This window comes from Patiria miniata, unplaced genomic scaffold (genome assembly GCF_015706575.1).
Source record: "Patiria miniata isolate m_02_andy unplaced genomic scaffold, ASM1570657v1 HiC_scaffold_3, whole genome shotgun sequence".
Taxonomy (NCBI): domain Eukaryota; kingdom Metazoa; phylum Echinodermata; class Asteroidea; order Valvatida; family Asterinidae; genus Patiria; species Patiria miniata.
The window spans coordinates 35,002,792-35,019,512 of record NW_024037069.1 but is presented as its reverse complement, the minus strand read 5'-3'; the positions used below and the strand labels follow the sequence as shown (position 1 = coordinate 35,019,512).

General features: G+C 41.8%; 1 protein-coding gene across 1 annotated transcript; it reads left to right on the top strand.

Moving 5' to 3' along the window:
• The first annotated feature begins 1,525 nt into the window (after window positions 1–1,525).
• On the top strand, window positions 1,526–16,369 carry LOC119736764. The gene is made up of 6 exons (XM_038210775.1): window positions 1,526–1,578; window positions 3,715–3,838; window positions 4,069–4,142; window positions 5,097–5,237; window positions 5,340–5,454; window positions 16,064–16,369. Exons 1-6 carry the CDS (start codon window positions 1,526–1,528, stop codon window positions 16,367–16,369), a joined length of 813 nt encoding a protein of 270 aa, XP_038066703.1.
• Window positions 16,370–16,721: the final 352 nt, after the last annotated feature.

Below are 16,721 nucleotides of genomic sequence, written 5' to 3'. Positions count from 1 at the left end.
TTATGATACCATGGGGCCAAATAGTAAATGTATATGCTAATTACGTTCCCAACTTCATTCTGAAATTGCCTTAGAATCCTGGAGAAACTAGATTTCAACATTTTCCCGGGAAAAGACTTTGTACCCCCATGGTACCCCTAACATAACTTCGGCACGCCTTCACCACCACCCCCCTCCGAGTTACTTAACAAAATACTACGGGTGTTGTGTGCCAAAGATTAGTGACGACACGTATAATTTAAACAAGTTTGTTTTGTGGATGCATTGCCGACCATACCCGTCTTTCATCCCAATGTTTAGATGATGACTTATTGTTACGACACGGCGTACGAGTTCGTCTACAAAATGCACGTTTGCATGTGTGGAAGCTAAGAATAGGAGAAAGACCGTTGTATAAAAGCTGATATTCCCGATGCGGTACGTGCTACTCATTTTAGTAAAACGTTCGACAGGTCATGTGGACAACAGTTAATCTTGCTCAAACTTGTTTGACATCTCAACTTCAACATTTTATTAATATATCTTCAACGTTTTATATTGATTTCAGTTTCCTTCACTCAAGCTCACACTACTTAATTTTAAAAAAAACTAGCATGGATTCATGACACTCAGTCTTTGATATTTTCATTACATTATTTTGTCTCTTCCGGCCCGGATCTGTTCATGTTACGGCTGATGTAGCTAAAACTGTTCCTTACTCCAGCTTCGGCTCTGAGATTCTTCCCTCAGTCACTTGTGTTGTTGTTTGGTCAGTATTGGTCGTGAATCAGGGAAATGGGCAGATCTGAGGGGGGGGGGGGACCGGTGGCCATGCCCCCCCCAAAAAAACCCACTATTTTTCTTGTTTAAAGTGACGTCGCAATAAAGGCAGACACTGGGCACCCCACCATCTTTCCATCAAAATAATTTGGTTAACTGTTGTCAGAAATTGCCTGAGATCGCACCACAGATTCGAATCCAACATTTTCCAGGGCCCGAACCCCTAACCCCCACCGTATTTTTTTGACCCACTTATTTTCTTTGCCCCTCCCCCTTGATCCGCCCTTGCGGGAAATCATGGGTCATTAATTCTCACGGAGGAGGTGCAATGGGCAAATGACACTCCCAATCTCCAGATATGTCCGGAAAGTCTTCCAGATGCCATCTTCCAGTCGCCTTCAGCACCGATTTGACGAGGCTTCCAGTCCCCCTGTACAACACCCCGTGTCTGATGTACCGTTTCACGAAGCTTATCTCCCAAAGATCGCTGGACCGCTCCATCAGCTCGCCGTTGAGGATCTCGATATCCCCCGCGGGCTCTTTGCCATGCCCGGTGATTCCGCCATCCGATGTCATGGAGATATGAAGGTCCATATTGTACCTTCTCTGCCCCACTGGCCACCGTGGGTCTTCGAACCACGCATAATAATCCTGCTTGCCTGTGTGAACGGGCGCCATGATGATGATAGTCAGTGGAGTATCCTGTACGCTACAAAATCAATGTAAAACACCGGGAAATATATCACGGTACGGGTTCATTTCGAGCATGGCTTACGATGGAGGAACCATAAATTTCAAGCCATCATGTGGCCATTTCATGTAATAAGAATAAAATTTAGCGAATATTAACCATAGAGCTATATACTACATAATAAACCCACCTCCTTGGATGCAACTTAGCTTTCGTCACACTTTGTAAAAGATGACGTTTTTTACCGACTTAATGTCATAATCATCGTGAAAATGTCTGCCTCAATTCGGGAAGATCAGGCTCACCATGGAGCTATAAAAAGCTCCATGGACTTTGTACTAACACTAAGCTTCACAGCATGTGCATTGCATCGTATATTGATCTAAAACGGATACGCATTTGTCGAAATAAGTTGACACCCCTAGGCCTCCTCCCTAGCCAGTGTCATATAAAAATCAGACTCCTATTTGGATTATTTTACCAAAGTTAAACCCTCTCACATGAACCGTGAGTCCTCACATAATTATCCTCACCACCTAGGCACGCGCATACAACCAATTAGCCCGTAATTTATGGAGTCATAAATTTATGCTACACCTGTGTGCATAATGCTTTGACTTTGACCGTCAACACAAGTATGGCGAGTGAATGAAACATGCTGTTGTACATGTTTGCTTTTAACTTAGTTCGGATATATAAATCCGTTCGTAATTTGCGAGGAAAAAATGCGCAAACGAATGAAATGAATCTGCGCCAAATTTACAAACCAAAATTACTTATCGACCGTAGTACTGAAAGTTACCAGGGCCCAGTGCTACAGCGCTCATGGTTGTTGAGAGCATTGAAAAACGCCATTGCCTATACAGTGGCTTAGCACTGAGCCTCAGTTTCAATGCTAAGCAGAGTGACCATAAGGTCAGAGCAAAATTCTGCTAAATGCACATCAAAAAGATGTCAGATTTATAAAAAATCTGCCAAATTCCTCAAAATTACTCGAAATACACTATAAACACTTAAAATCACATGCCAATGGTAGCATTGCCTTAATTAAGATTCAAATTACATAATAAACAATCTAGTCATAGCCGGGGGGGGGCTGGAACATTTCATGGGGGGGGGGGCGTCATGCAGTGGCGTCAATCCCTTCTCAAAAGTGGGGGGGGGCCCGACATACCTTGATCAGAACTGATGCGAGCGCGAAGCGCGAAGCCTTTACGGCGTGGGGTTCGGGGCCCGCTTAAGGGCCCCGAAAAAAAATGATTCTAGATGTTCTGTGGTGTGATCTGAAGCAATTTCTTACCACTTTCCTCCATGCTTTAACTAATATTTTCTTAGCAAAAGATAATTATTTGAGCATCGTTTTCGAGGGTGGAGTCATTGAATCAGCTATCGGTATTCTGAGCTATAGGCGTGGGGTCCGGGGCCCGCTTAAGGGCCCCGAAAAAAATAGGATTCTCGATGCTCTGTGGTGTGATCTGAGGCAATTTCTTACCACTATAACCAATAATTATCTTAGCACAAAAGATAATAATTGAAACATAATTTTCCAGGTTTCTCAGCTAAAGGCTTAAGAAAATTTTTATAACATTGTTTTCGAGTGTGGGGTCACTGAAACAGCTACCAGAATTCTGAGTTTTAGGCGTGGGGTTCGGGGCCCGCTAAAGGGCCCCGAAAAAAATTGGATTCTAAATGCTCTGTGGTGCTATCTGAGGCAATTTCTGACCACTTTAACCAATATTTTCTAAGCAAAAGATACATTGAAGTACATAATAGGGCCCTGTAAATGAGACACGAGTTCAAAAATATATTGTATATTTAGTATCTGTATTGTGGGGCTCAGAGTCCACGCATTGCTGACGATAGGCTTTCAAAGAGCACTTTGGAAATATCCATTCAGTTTGGATATTATACTTCCTGAATTTCTGAACAAACGAGCACATTTATAAAACAATATTTCATTACCATTATTTTTTTCAGTGTGGTGGTGCTGGTGGGGTGGGGGTTGGGGGGGGGGAGGGGTGGGGGGGGGCTAGACAGACGATATTTCCGAATAACGCAATTAGACAAACCGCGGGCCCAATAAAATCCCGATTGATGAGGGTTCACAACATGTCTACGCGAGCATGCATCAAAAAGTGCCCCACAATTGTTTTGGAAAAAAAGATAACATTTACGATAACATCCAACATATCTTTTCAATTTGAGTCGTTTCTAGTTCGTTTCATTTAATTTCGCTTTGCTTATTTTTTTTCTATATTGCGCAGAACTTTGAAGGTGCTATCGAAGAATTCAAAGCGGCCACGCCCCGTAAAGACAAACATTATACCCCCGGGAGCAAAAGAAGGAGAGAAGACTGCGTTCTTTCTTGACATTGTCTTCACGGAAGAGGTGAACATCAATCACAGTCTTCATAATCCGTCTTCGTTATAAGTTTGAGCCTTTTTGATATCATTACATGTATATTGCATTTAGTCAAGGAATACAATTATGTGTGAAGGTAAAATGAATCAATCTGCATGTAGTAAAGCAAAAATAATCGGCCCTGTAACATTCCCACGAACTTGAAAGTTGTCTCCTCTTACGTTCTAGCTTAATTCTCATTATTTATCATCTTGAAGGAATGTAAGGAACTCATTCGATGTTCTGAGGAGAAGGGGTACGAGCAAGCATTGGTCAACGTTGGCGGTGGGAGGTAATTTGCAATGTTTCGCAATAAGGTTTCACACTACTCTAAAAATAGTCTCCAAATTGCTTTAAAAAAACCCCACCTGTTTCCAACATTTTTTCCAAAATATATTAAATTAGTTGCCAATTGACGACGTGGCATAAATTATTGTTTATCATTTAAAGGGAAAATACAACATTTGCAAACATCAAAAAATAAAACTACCAAAATATTTTGAAATACCTTGCCGGACTGTTAGTGAATGACAGTGTAAAGCATCCTGTAAAATCATGGCACCTGGTATACTGTCATTTTCAAGTAAAGTGGTATTTTTGTATCAATTTCCAACGCTGATCAGCCGACCAGCGTTGGAAAAACTGGCTTTTTTTCAAATACTGGCCCCAGTTGACCATTGCACTTGTTTACAATCGATTACACACCTATGAACGGGTACAAGCCAGCTAGACTGGTTCCCTGACGTTACAATTCCCCAATATATGTAAACTGCTCTGTTTCTTCTTAAATGGAGTCAGGGAACCAGACTACAGAAAAATGATTGTTTTTCTTAGTTTTTATAGCATTTTCGAACCAAAAACCTAAAAAAAAGTCAGTGTAACTGTATTTGCTATATATTTCCAACTCCCCAATTCCATCCATTTCTGAAAATTACAGCAAAAGCAAATGATGTATATTCCCTTTAAGTATGTAATGGGCCTTTTGGAATTAGTTTATTAGGTGGATGTTATTTTGACTAACACTAACTGTGTCAAGGCATTGAATGTTTTGAAAGTTTCGCGTTGTAGTTTTATCTGTTATGTTAAAAAGGAACCCATTGTTTTTCTTCAAAGTTTAATATGATCGATTCCATCTCTTTCTCTTTGAGATTTTTGGCACCCGTTAACGCGATCCAATGATCTCACAAGATACAGTAACACTAAATTATAGTCTTCTAAACAGCCGCTATTTGTTGTAACTATTTAGACAGAAGCTGATGCTCTCGGCTCGCAACAACCAGCGCTGTTTGATCGACTCGACTGAGCTGGTCGACGCCTTCTGGGAGACACTAGCCGAGTTCATTCCGCAGACGTTTTACGGATACAAAGCCCTAGGACTGAACGAGAGGTGAGCATAATGCGTTCTTCATCAAGATTGGTTTTAATCTCGAAAGAGTCCATGGTGTTTTTTTTAATTTGGTGATTTTTCATTTGTTTCTTTCCTTTTTAGACTGCGATTTCTGCGATACGATCCGGGTGAATACTTCAAGCCGCACTTCAATGGAAGCTATGAGCGCAAAAATGGAGAACACTCCATGGTCACTGTGCAGATTTATCTAAACGAGGTATTGTTTTGTTTTGGGATTTGTTTGATCTTTGTTGGATTATTATCAATCAACCATTTCTGGTAATGAAACTAAGGATTCCTCAAAAGCGTCCTGGGCACTGTAGCTCGCAAGCCTGAAGAAACCTGTAGAGAGGAGACAATGAGATGGGAGGAAAAGCCCAGAAGAATATTCTGGGAAAAAGCCACGGAATCAGGCAGGGACTGAAAACCCAATCCACATATTGGCCCGGTGGGATTTGAACCTGGGTCACAGTGGTGGAAGGCGAGGAAAGTATACCGCTATGCCAACCTGACTTCCCTTGTTTGTTTGTTTGTTTATTGGTGGAGGTTTTTAGCTTCTAGATATTCTAATAACATACCATCACGTCTGTTAGTTAACAAACTTTGACTTTGTCAATTGCATGCTCCTAGTATAATGTTGACCGATATCAACCAACTTGTCAAAAGTATAGCCCGGCCCCAACATGTCACATGACTAAAGTGAGGTCTAAGGTCCCCATGGGATCGCTGCGGTCAAAAACCCGATTTTGCTTTTAAAAAAACGTGCTAAAAACCACGTGCTAATAATTTCTCAACTAAGAGAATGGTTCTGAACCATTCTCTTAGTTGAGAAATTATTCGCACATGGTGTTTCCGAAAACCTTTCATTATTTAGTATCTTCACCATGCAAAGCCTCAAAATCTTACTTGATATTATAATAATTAGTTTCTCCCCTCCAATTGACAAACTTTATGAATTTTTCTACTCCGTGTATTTTTAATTTTTGTTTGGTTGCTGTTTAAGATTTTCTAAGTGATGAGGTTTTGTGCCAAGTTAAATTGTGCTAAGGTGCATTTCACTCAAATAGGATAGGTAGCTAGCAATAGCCCTGAGTATGAATAAATATATGCAAAGCATATGCAATACTATATTTGGTCTGATTCCTGCTCCCTGCATTCAACTTAATAACGATTACGTTTGCGCGGAACTAGTAGGCCTAATTGCAAAATGGCAACAAATAAGGCTATAAATTATGCAGTTTCTGCGATGAAGAGCTTCGACTTTCGCTGAATTCGAAAGTGACTCTAGCAACTTTCAATAAAGACAGGGGCACTACTTTTTAGTATTTGATGCAGTTGAAGATGCTTGCATGTTCCTTTGTCGGAGACACTGGCGATTTAGCCTATACTGCATGGTTGTGGTATGACTTGTTCATTACCAAAGTTCACGATTGAAAACAAATTATCGCAAAAATATATATTATAAATTACTTCAAAACTTGGCCAAATATTGATTTCTCACAAAAAGGCTCAAAATTGAGGCTCAACTCGCCCGAGTCTAAAAAGGCTACATTTACATATTTCCCAGCATTAATTTAATCGTACATGTATTCTCATGTTATCATGCAGCTGGAGGTGCAATTAACAAGTTACATTCCCAATTCCCGCTTATGATATGAAAGTTTTCCAAATGCCAGTCTCCAGTCACCGTCAGCACCGAATCGATCAAGCATCCTGTTCCCCTGTAAACCACGCCATGCGTGCTGTACCGCTTCATGAAGCCGATTTCCCAAAGACCGCGGGACCGATTCACCGGGGTCAGCTCGCCGTCGTGAAGCACGAATTCCTTCACGATGTCCTTGCCGTGCCCGGTGATTCTGCCACCCTTTATGACGGAGATTCGGAGATCCATGTTGTACCGTATCAGCTGCATCCGTCGGTCCTGGAACCATGCGTAATAATCGTGGTCTCCCATCACTCACCCTTGAGCCATGACGAGTAGGGGCCCGCCGGCGAATTCCAGGCCGCAACATCCATTTAAGCGCTTGTACAATCCTCCGTTGGATACAACCTTTCACCCCAACTTGACCCAGTGTAAAAGATGGAGTTTTCATCGACTCGTCATGGCACAGCGGCGCTGTGAGAATCTCTGTGGAAAGTGTGCCCGTCCATTCTGTAAATTAAACAGAAATCTACAGCTAATTATAACATGTCGCACACGTTGGATATCTGATGCAGGCCTATTATATAGCTTTCATTGCTTTTGCAACACGGATAGAAACAGCTTGATCAACCCTTCGGTCACTGCTTGGTAGTTATGAAGCCGGCCGGTGTGGCAGTTAATTCTGTCCCCCCTGGTAAATGTGTCCCCCGGACAATTTTACCGGCTCGTGACACGGTAAATCTGTCCGGGGGGACACATTTACCTAGGTAGATCTGTCCCCCTCCCTGGTAAATATGTCCCCCTGGCCAACGTTGAAAGTGTCCCCCCTGATAAATGTGTCGTGTTCGTGATGTGAGCGCGCATCGCAGCAAGTACATGCTGCAAGATTTGTGGCAGCGTTTATCGCATATGTGTACATATTGTTACACAAAGGAAATTCAACCAATATGAAATTTCGTTACGCGCTACGATGGGAACGCAGACCAATCCCAAGTAGGCGTTATATCAATGAGGCGTCCACCGTAGAATAGGGCTACACCGTACTCCGGAATCGATCGAAACATTGTGTTCACATCTAAGAAAGAGACCAAAAAGTGAAATTTTTCATCTTCAAGAAGGGCAGACTAAAGAGTAAAAAAAAAGTATACCTTGTAGAGTGATTTCATCTATACTACAATTCAAGGAATCTCTTTCTGTCTGTCTGTCTGTCTGTCTGTCTGTCTGTCTGTCTGTCTGTCTGTCTGTCGTGCTGTCTGTCTGTCCGTCGATTATCTCCAGAACCGGGCACCGTATGAAGTTGAAGATCGGCGGGTGTATTGTTCGGGACAACAGAATGTGCAGTGTCAAGTTTGAAGGGGTTTGGAAGAGGGGTTCTCGAAAAAGCTTCAAAAAAGTACTGTTTTCTGAGCCTCAACGTTGCAGTATACAGCATAGAACATAACACCACGCACTGGTGTTCTTTTCAATTGTTAACGTCATGTTATATCCGTACGTGATGACTGCACGGGCACATGCATTTTAAAGTCGACTGAGCAACCATTGTAGGCGGTCGACTACATTACTGCAGGGCGATACCATTGTCCACTCAGTAGGGGTGAATATCTACGTTATTTTTTGCAACTTTTTCGACAACCACTCGCCCAAACAACTTCAAACTTGGCACAAACTTTGATGTGAGTGTGCGTTTAACCTGTGAAAACAACACCATTGAATCGCGTGCCTTGTTTGCACGAGCAGTTCTCAAAAACTCTGCAAGCATGCAACCAATAGTCTACCAGCGCAGAGGAATTTGCGCTTCCCGAACATGCACATTACACTGCACTAGTCTTACTATAATTCCAGGAATCTCTGTCTGTCTGTCTGTCCGTCGATTATCTCCAGATTCGGGCACCGTATGAAGTTGAGAATCGGCGGGTGTTTCTCGGGGCCACAGAATGTGCAGTGCCAAGTTTGAAGTGGTTTGGATGAGCGGTTGCACTGCCGTTCTTTTCAATTGTTTACGTGATGTTTAAGCTAAAGCGCGCGTGCTCAATATGACGCAAACAATGCAAAAAGGACGGGCACGCGCACGTGCATTGTAGGGCGTTACATTGTCCAGTATGGGTGAATAGCACTGCATACCATGTTTTTGTATGTACACGGGTACAATATTTTTGCAGTCGACTGAGCGACCATTGTAGGTGGTCGAACTTCAAACTTGGCACAAACTTTGACGTAAGTGTACGTTCAACCTGTGAAAACAACACCATTGAATTGCGTGCGTTGTTTGCACGAGCAGTTCTCAAAAACTCTGCAAGTATGCAACCTATACCAGCAGCAAAGCAATTTGCGTGTCCTGAACATGCACATTTTAGACAGGCACTGTACTTGTCAAAACAATATAGAGAACTGGCCTTCTGCGGTGCAAAACTAGGGGGACAAAAAAACCTGGAGGGGACAGAATTACCTGAAGGGGGACAGAATTAACGGGCCGGGGAGGACACTTTTACCTAGGTATAATTTAGCCTTGGTCAATGCTCTTGTCGTTATTCGTCCCGTACGCGGTCAATCGTCGGCATACATGTATATCCTCACGCGCTATGCACATGCATGTAAAAATACAGCGCGAACAGCGACCTCACGCGGCCACTATTTTTATATGCAAATCAGTTGGGGCGATCGAGAGCCTTGGTTCAATCGTCCATGTGAGGTTTTTGGGGTGGTGCTCATTATGTTAATAGCCTAAGCTGACCTTAAATGTCGTTTTCTTATTGGCCGATCGTTGCGTGGAAACTTGCATAGTGAAACGTGGCAAGTGAAACGTGGCACCGTACATAATCCATACACGTACGTACACAAAAAATGTGATTCCTGTCACGTCCGCAAAAGGCGAATAGCTGCAAATAATTTGATGACGTCCGGATTTACCAAGGTGTGATTGGACACTCCACATATTGGCCCCGCCTACACTTATCTGTATTCGCAAACGAGGTCGTGCGCTAGAAATCCAGCGCAAAATAAAGAAAAACATAAGCTTTTGCCGACGATTGAACCAAGGCTCGAGATCGTCCCCAACTGATTTGCATAAAGTAATACTGGCCGCATGAGGTCGCTGTTCGCGCTGTATTTTAACGTGCATATAGCGCGTGAGGATGTGCCGACGATTGACCGCGTACGGGACGAATAACGACGAGACCATTGACCAAGGCTAGGTATAATTCTGTCCCCCCCCCGACACTTTTAACGGGGGACAGAATTACCGTCCACACCGGCACGGCGCTGCTGGCGCTATCGTATGAAGCCCGGGAAGGGACTGGGTGGAAATTTTGTTCGCACGAATGTATAATTCGTTCGCACGAATAACTAATTCGTTCGCACGAATGACTAATCCGTTCCCACGAATGACTAATTCGTTCCCAAGAATTACTATTTTGTTCCCACGAATTGCTAATTCGTTCACACGAATTCCTATTTCGTTCGCACGAATTACTATTTCGTTTGCACGAATTACTCATTCGTTCGCACGAATGACCAATTCGTTCCCACGAATTGCTAATTCGTTCGAAAGAATTGCTAATTCGTTCGCACGAATTGCTAATTCGTTCGCACGACTTACTATTTCGTTCGCACGACTTACTAATTCGTTCGCACGAATTGCTAATTCGTTCGCACGAATTGCTAATTCGTTCGCACGAATTCCTATTTCGTTCGCACGAATTGCTAATTCGTTCGCACGAATTACTATTTCGTTCGCACGAATTACTATTTCGTTCGCACGAATTACTATTTCGTTCGCACGAATTGCTAATTCGTTCGCACGAATTCCTATTTCGTTCCCATGAATTGCTAATTTGTTCGCACGAATTACTATTTCGTTCCCACGAATTGCTAATTCGTTCGCACGAATTACTATTTCGTTCCAACGAATTGCTAATTTGTTCGCACGAATTACTATTTCGTTCCCGCGAATTGCTAAATCGTTCGCACGAATAACTTATTCGTGCGAACGAATTTGGAATTCGTGCGAACGAATTTGGAATTCGTGCGAAAAAAAAGGAATTCGTGCGAACGAATTAGGAAATTCCAAAAAATATTCCACCCTGTCCCTTCCCGGGCTTCATAAAAGGGCGATTACGACCAGTTTTGCGAGAGAAAATATGTTAGCGATGTGGGAAGCTAACTAGCCCTGATCATAGTCTGCGCTCAAATAATCACTAGCGCCCTGGGCTGGCTATAAATGGGAACAACATCAAGAAGTCAAGCCAAGCCCATAACAATGGGACACTTTTATTATGCCTAGCAGCAGAAAGATCCGCATGTGGCAAGATAAATAAAAATAATATTGATAATTCTTGGACAAAGGCACAATGAATCGATCTTTTCTGGACGCAGGGGTTTTCCAGCCTTCGATTAATAGATAATTTAAGATGTTGTTTCTTTTTCAAACTTTAGGCTTGTCTCCAGTTCGACATCATCTCTAACTCAAGAATGGTTGAGAAGTTTTATAGATTAATGCCCAAATCTAAACGAAAAAGGACGTCGGCCCCAACTCCGGTGATTTGATGCTCCTTGAAGCAGAAAATTGACCTTAATAATGGAAATAAAAATCTGCTGCGAAAAAATGTTGGGTTTCTAACCCCCACCCAACTGGGGGCCGATTGAAAGTTTGGTGTGTTGTCTTTGGTTTCTGTTCCTTTTTTACGGGTCTTGATTCTATTATCGGTTGGTCTGTCAACTCTATCAGCTGGCAGTTGCGCAACAAGGTGCTAATTCGCAAAGAGAGAGCGCATGGGGGTGGGGGGGGGGGGTGGAGGTGGAGGTGGATGCCGAGGTACGCCACTCAACTGTTTCAGACAATCAAACGTTTTCGGCGATACCACATAGGGGGAGGCCTTGAGAGGGACGTGGCCAAGCCCCTTCCCTTACTCCACCGTCAGTTGATTGACTCAGAGAGCAAAACTCACTCTATGGTTGCTCGGGCCCGTTTGTCAAGATGCTTTGCATGAGGATATGGCAGACTTTGCTATTGATCGACCTTGAAATAGCCACCCAAAGCCAGGTAGGGGTGCTAAACATCCTTTATCTGAACAATGTTTGTTATTTACGGCAGTTTAGAAAGAAGTTAGAACCCCACTTTCCTTTTATTTCCCTGATCAAGCGTTACCATGGAATATTGGAAATCTTGATTCATTGCTTCATTTTAGGCCTTTGGTTCCATGCGTATAAACTGCAAAGTGTCACCCACTGAGAACCCCCCCCCCTCCTGAAATGCACTCACTTCAACGACTCCTTTATTTACCAAATTCTGGACCCGCCACTGCCATGTATTACAATTAAAATTCATCCACAAGTTCTTCATAATTTATTTGTAGTACTTGCAGCATAAATAAACAAGATAAGCGTTTCATCCCGATGGTCTAGTTTATTTGCCCTCTTTTGAGTCACCAGTGAACTGACAGTGATCTGTCAATAATTACAATGCTTCTTTGGACTAGACTGTTTACATTTGTACAGGAAAATGGCCGTCCCTTTCCACAAAATACAAATTGCCACAGTTTGCTTTACCGATCCCTTTTTTTTACCATCCAGCTTGTATTAAGTAACTAGGTATTTTGTCAAGCGTCATACGTGATTCCCAAACTCTGAACACTTACAAAACTAGATTGAAAACATATTTGTTCAACTCATAGATACTTTTCTTTTGTTTACTCTATTTCATGTTTTCTTAGTTCCAATATTTATGTACTATATATTTGTAAAGCGCATAGAAACACGGCGTATATAAGGGTATATAAAGGTTAATTATTATTATTATTATTATTTATTTTATTGGAAACCTCAATATATTTCAGTACAAAACTTTCGTTTCTCCTTTTTATCACGACTGTCGAGGTATTATCTATCAATATATAAAAGCCAAATATAAAAGTACAAAGATTATATACAAAATCCCAGCCGATTATAAGTGTAACAATGGATAAATCCGTATAAGAAATAAAGCAATGTCTCGTAATACAAAAGAGAACAAAATTATGATTATACCATTTCAAAAAAAAATAAATAAATCTGAAATAAATCACGGAGGTAGGAAAATTGTATGCGAAAAAATATGCGAAATTTAGAAGTGAATAGGATTCTTTTAAAAAAGCACTGTGCAGGAATTTATTTATTCCGTTTAGAAAAAATATTAGCAAATATTACCGAGCCTTTTTTTCAATTCAGTCACTAAACCTTTACCAAAATGGAACGGATAAAACTATAATTCTACATACGAAAACACGATGAATGGGACATTAACAAAGTATGTTCACACGATAACTTCCTTTGCATTTCATCACAGAAATCCCTTAACTTATTTGCAAATGTAAAAATATTAGTCGTCACTAATGACTCTACCAGCAATGTACACATCCGGTGATCCACACCATCGTAATTTAATCCCGACGTTATTTTCGTTGTAGCCATTTTCGGACAATTTCCAATCTTTTGTTGATTATCCAGGGTTAATTTAATTTTCGCTCTGTCACCCGCTATAATTATGTTTAAAGTAAAACCCCCATGCCCCCTTAAAGGTTTCTGCAGTCACGTGCACCGTCCGACTGGAACATCTCACCCCGGTATTAATCAGTCACTAACGAATCCAGCTTATTTTAAAAAGAAATTGTTTGGAAAAACAATATCGCCCACCTAATTTTAATTAGACAAAATCGTCATTGCTTTGAGTTATTATTATCTAATAATAATAATTACTTTTCAACACGTTTTTTTGTTTACAACTACAATTATAAAATGTTCAAAGTGTTGAGGAATTATACTATGTCAACAAGACTCCCGTTTCGCAGATTGTGATGATCAGAATGATATTTTTCACTCTTTTCCCCCTATTTGTATTGTGTACAATGCACATTAAATATTGCAGTATTTATAAGATCATACTTTCCATTCGTTCCTGAGGTCACAATTTTCTTTCTACACATATTCACTTGGATCGCTGCCGCTGGTTCCATAAGAGCACACGGTCTGGTTCCCTAGATGGCAATATTGGAATACAATTTATACTACAAAGAATTAATTCAAGTGATGTTCCGTATTAGCAGTAGTTCTCAATGGCATGCCAGACTCCATCTCCCATGCACGATTGCGTCTATTGAGTTTCTTCTTTAGATGGAACTGCATAAATGACAAACATTATAAAAACTCATTCGAAACAAATAGGATAAGCAGTGGATCGCCCAAAGGCAAGAGGTTGAGGTTTGAAAAATGGAAAATGAATATCTCACAGAAAAAAACCCTTCCTTTTAAGCATAAAAAAACATGCGACTATATATACCACAAACCCCGTCAGGTCCTCGCCAGCAGTTTTAACGTCATTCTCAATGGGAACAAACCTTCACTGACTCAATATTGAGGGTATTTATAACAATACTGTATAATTCGATTAATATTTGATTAATCACCATTTAGTATCCCTTCCATGAAAGTCCAGCCCTCCCCCTTGACGAATTTCCCAAGCTGCTGGTCCCCCCACAGAGAATCGCTTTCCCGATCCCATCTTTCAACACACTGTCCACTGTGAGCTTTAACTCACCACTCATTCAGCAGACTTGGAAACAGAGGTTTTTTGGCCTTTTGTTTTGAAATTAATGGTGTTCTTTCATCCTTGACGGAAGAGATGTAATACGATATCAATGAAAAGCTAATGACCTATCGAGGTGTTTAAGTGTGTGCAGCGCCGTGTGGCAGCTTTCACCACCACTCTCTAGAAAAATCTCCATATTTTTCCTCAATGTTGGTATTTTTGCCGGTCAGTTTCTACAAACGTGCCCGATTAGATCCATAGAGCACTATGAGGTCATCTGGATTCGACTACCAGCTACCAGTTGGAGGAATTTTAGGGTTGATTTTGGTATCCTGTTTGTACCAATACTCGAGTATACCTACATACACATCAGCCAGAGACACCAGTTCTCTATTGTCAGCTCATCCTTTTGTCTTGACATCTGTCATCCTATTGAGAGGTACGTATCTCCCCATTGTGAATCAGCCGGTCCAGTGCTTCACAATCACGAGGCATGATAATCTCCCCAACAAGACTATGCATCCGTCATCGACATCGGTTTTGCCACGTATTCAATATGCAGCCACCTTTTTGCACGGATTGAGAACCAACTTCTCAAAATGTCCTCTGTCGGCTGAAAGCTGCAAGACTCTAGACTCCCTCAACCTTCTGCGACAGCCATGCCAGACTCATCATTGTCAAGGTCAGATGTCTACTAAGATCGGAAGACGAAAGCGATGGCGTCGTCGTGGAAAGCGAGGTGGAGTAAGTAGGCCCATAACTATCGATCACCGCAACCTCAGATATCTTGTTGGTTCGGCCCCACTAACTCAACAACAGAAATGTCAAAATACAAGGATTGACAGTAAGACACACCCCAGGAGAAATCCTCCGAACCTCATTCCACTGACAAGAGCCAAACCCCATACCAATCTGAATGTTCATACCTGGAATGCCAGCTCACTGCGCAATAAGACTGATATACTAGTTGATTATATCTTAGAGAACGATGTTGACATCATGTTGCTAACTGAAACTTGGCTTGCTGACAACGACACAGTCATTATTGGGGAATGTACTCCTCCAGACTATGATTTCCTTAGCGTGCCCCGTGGAAAATCAAAATGTGGTGGCGGCATTGGTGTTCTTTTCAAAAAGCCACTCAATCTGCTCATTACTCGTACCAGCCTTGAAACCCTGAACTTTGAACACACTTGCATTACAAACAAGAAAAACTCCATTCAGTTTTTAGTCATCTATCGCCCTCCACCATCCCCTGCCAATGGCTTCAAGACTTCAGACTTCTTGGTAGAGTTTGAGAAATTCCTTGATGAACTTTCCATCCTCCCATGTCAGTTAGTGCTATTGGGAGACTTCAATTTGCATGTTGATAATCCGGATAAATGGGATGCAAAGCAATTTTTCTTGACTCTCTCTGCCTATGGTTTTCACCAACACATTACTGGTCCCACTCACAAACATGGCCATACTCTTGATTTATTGATCTCTCGCTTCGATGACGACATAGTTCAAGAATGGCACACAAATCCAGTTCTGTACTCTGACCACCACATTATCAAGTGCATCTTAAGGTATGAGAAACCACCTCCCATGAAAGTAACAAAAACGTCTCGTGAATATGAACAGATCAACTTAGAGTTGTTCCAGAATCTTCTTGATGAGCGCCTCAAAGATACTGTGCAGACTAAAGATGATCCCAATCTTCTGTCTGAAACATACGAGTCCATCACAACATCTGTGCTTGATGAGATCTGCCCTGTCACAACCAGAGTTCGCACAGTCAAGTCCAGGCTACCGTGGTACGACAACAACATCCATGAAGAAAGACGAATCCGTAGACGGCTTGAGCGCAAATGGCGCAAAAGTCGTTTGGACACAGACTATGACGCGTTTCTAACTCAGAAGGATAATGTACAGCTGGCCAAGAAATAATACTACTCTGACAAATTCTGCAATGCCAGTTCCAAGGGCACGTACACCACAATACGGGGTCTTCTGAACACCTGTCCAAAGACATTGCCAGTTTGTGACTCTGAAACTGAACTTGCAGATAGTTTTATGTCCTTCTTCATTGATAAAGTTGAGCAAATTAGGTCAAAGGCTGTACCTGAAACTTCACTATGTTCTGATACCGTTGTGTGTGAGTCTCAGCTAGATCCTTGCATTAATCTGCCCAATTTTAAGATGCTCAACAAACCCGAAATTGAGAAACTCATTAGGCAATTCCCAAGCAAGTCCTGTTCACTAGACACGTTACCATCTTGGCTTGTAAAAAAAATGCTTG

Coding starts and splice junctions, on each gene's coding strand:
- LOC119736764 (XM_038210775.1), top strand. CDS start 1,526: ATGGCTTACGATGGAGGAACCATAAATTTCAAGCCATCATGTGGCCAT. Junction 1,579..3,714: donor CCATCATGTGGCCATTTCAT/GTAATAAGAATA, acceptor TATATTGCGCAG/AACTTTGAAGGTGCTATCGA. Junction 4,143..5,096: donor GTCAACGTTGGCGGTGGGAG/GTAATTTGCAAT, acceptor GTAACTATTTAG/ACAGAAGCTGATGCTCTCGG.